The sequence below is a fragment of the Sebastes umbrosus genome, chromosome 20, assembly GCF_015220745.1.
Source record: "Sebastes umbrosus isolate fSebUmb1 chromosome 20, fSebUmb1.pri, whole genome shotgun sequence".
NCBI classification, from domain to species: domain Eukaryota; kingdom Metazoa; phylum Chordata; class Actinopteri; order Perciformes; family Sebastidae; genus Sebastes; species Sebastes umbrosus.
Genome location: NC_051288.1, coordinates 27,371,658 through 27,374,157, shown reverse-complemented (window position 1 = coordinate 27,374,157; position 2,500 = coordinate 27,371,658). Strand labels below are relative to the sequence as shown.

The 2,500-nt window shown below is 43.7% G+C and overlaps 1 protein-coding gene across 2 annotated transcripts in view; it reads right to left on the bottom strand.

The window, feature by feature from the left end:
• Window positions 1–1,831: 1,831 nt before the first annotated feature.
• The window catches only part of LOC119479207 (microfibril-associated glycoprotein 4-like), a 7,476-nt gene continuing 6,807 nt past the window's right edge, over window positions 1,832–2,500 (bottom strand). For both annotated transcript variants that reach the window (XM_037754563.1, XM_037754562.1), the window contains 2 exons: window positions 2,402–2,500; window positions 1,832–2,215 (listed from right to left, as the gene is read on the bottom strand). The exon at window positions 2,402–2,500 is cut by the window's right edge and continues 69 nt beyond it. In XM_037754563.1, coding sequence (XP_037610491.1) covers window positions 1,962–2,215; window positions 2,402–2,500 — 353 coding nt within the window. In that variant the 3' untranslated portion in view covers window positions 1,832–1,961. The remainder of the gene's footprint in view (window positions 2,216–2,401) is intronic.

Here is a 2,500-nt window from a genome sequence, read left to right as displayed (position 1 = left end):
ACTCATATATCGATATTCTCAGAGGTATCAATACTGGTATTAACAGTCGTATTAATGTCAACAATCTCTCGCTTTTAATAAAGGAATGTACAACAGCATGTATGGTGATGTACACTCGAAAGACAAAATCATGAGAATGAGAGAAGGATTAATCTAATAAAAGTAATTTAATCTATATTTATATTATATACACTTATAAAACACGAGGCCACAGTGACACTACATGACCATGGTCGGGGCCATAGATTCTAACTTATACTGATATTTCAGAGTCGTGGTCGGGGCCATAGATTCTAACTTATACTGATATTTCAGAGCCGTGGTCGGGGCCATAGATTCTAACTTATACTGATATTTCAGAGTCGTGGTCAGGGCCATAGATTCTAACTTACTGATATTTCAGAGCCGTGGTCGGGGCCATAGATTCTAACTTACTGATATTTCAGAGTCGTGGTCGGGGCCATAGATTCTAACTTACTGATATATCAGAGCCGTGGTCGGGGCCATAGATTCTAACTTACTGATATTATAGAGCCATGGTCGGGGCCATAGATTCTAACTTACTGATATTTCAGAGCCGTGGTCGGGGCCATAGATTCTAACTTACTGATATTTCAGAGCCGTGGTCGGGGCCATAGATTCTAACTTACTGATATTTCAGAGTCGTGGTCGGGGCCATAGATTCTAACTTACTGATATTTCAGAGCCGTGGTCGGGGCCATAGATTCTAACTTACTGATATTTCAGAGCCGTGGTCGGGGCCATAGATTCTAACTTATACTGATATTTCAGAGTCGTGGTCAGGGCCATAGATTCTAACTTACTGATATTTCAGAGCCGTGGTCGGGGCCATAGATTCTAACTTACTGATATTTCAGAGTCATGGTCGGGGCCATAGATTCTAACTTACTGATATTTCAGAGTCGTGGTCGGGGCCATAGATTCTAACTTACTGATATTTCAGAGCCGTGGTCGGGGCCATAGATTCTAACTTACTGATATTTCAGAGCCGTGGTTGGGGCCATAGATTCTAACTTATACTGATATTTCAGAGTCGTGGTCAGGGCCATAGATTCTAATTTACTGATATTTCAGAGCCGTGGTCGGGGCCATAGATTCTAACTTACTGATATTTCAGAGTCGTGGTCGGGGCCATAGATTCTAACTTACTGATATTTCAGAGCCGTGGTCGGGGCCATAGATTCTAACTTACTGATACTTCAGAGTCATGGTCGGCGCCATAGATTCTAACTTACTGATATTTCAGAGCCGTGGTCGGGGCCATAGATTCTAACTTACTGATAATTCAGAGTCATGGTCGGGGCCATAGATTCTAACTTACTGATATTTCAGAGCCGTGGTCGGGGCCATAGATTCTAACTTACTGATAATTCAGAGTCATGGTCGGGGCCATAGATTCTAACTTACTGATATCTCAGAGTCGTGGTCGGGGCCATGTCTGAGTTCAAGAGGTCAACTTCAATGTGTTTGTGTTGCTGTTGCACTAGAGTCTATTTACCTAAGAGGTGTTTCTAATATTCTGTCCACCCTCATCTGTGTGAGGGTGCGTTAAATGCTATAATGGTTCATTTTGCTTTATAACTGAGTGCCTCTGCAGAGATTGTTGGCATTAACCCCAGTATTGATAGCTCTAAGAATACTCAGTATTTCCCCTGAAGAAGGTGGAGTTGTAGTTTGTCTCTGTGGCCACTAGAGGGCAGCGATTAATGATCGTCTTGTTAACAGGAAGGAAAGTCAGCGTCCTCCGAACGTCTGAACAGAGTCCAGATAGAAAGACGCAGGAGACAAAGTGAAGACATCAGACCAGATGTTTCTGCTCAGCTTCTCATTTATTGTCACCTTACAGCAGATAATGATTCACATCAGGGTTCAAACCTCCAACGTTACATTACATGTTGTCATCATCAGCTGATATTCTGCTGTACGTTGGTCCTGGTGAACTACTGCACCGGACGGATCTTCATGCTGATGGTCTTCAGGGAGTAGTTATAACCCTTCCAAGAGGCCCACTCCACTCCAACAGCATGGAGAGTGCTGTCAGCTCCCCAACGATAAACCCCGTTGGGGTTTGTAGAGTGACAGCCAACATACCAGAACGCCCCCAGGTAATGTCTGGCACAGTTCGCATCAGAGGTGTCCTGGTCTTTGTCGAAGGTGGAGAACTTCATCCCGTTGTGAACACTCAGGGAGTCTCCTACAGAAACACAACATTATGATACAACTAACCTGTACCTGGGTAGTGTTCTCTTTGTTAATCAGTCATTAGCATGAGGACAGCCCATATAATCCACTATAAGACCAGTCCTTAAGCCAGTCTTTAGTGAGAAAATCATCTCCTGAATATCAGATAAAAAACATAAAACAGCTTCTGCTACCTCACCTGCTCCTCCATCAGTGAATCCAGACACATGCAGTGTGTATCCGTTGGACTCTGGGTCGATGGCGAACGAGGAGTAACGAGCGAACACTTTGTTCCCAA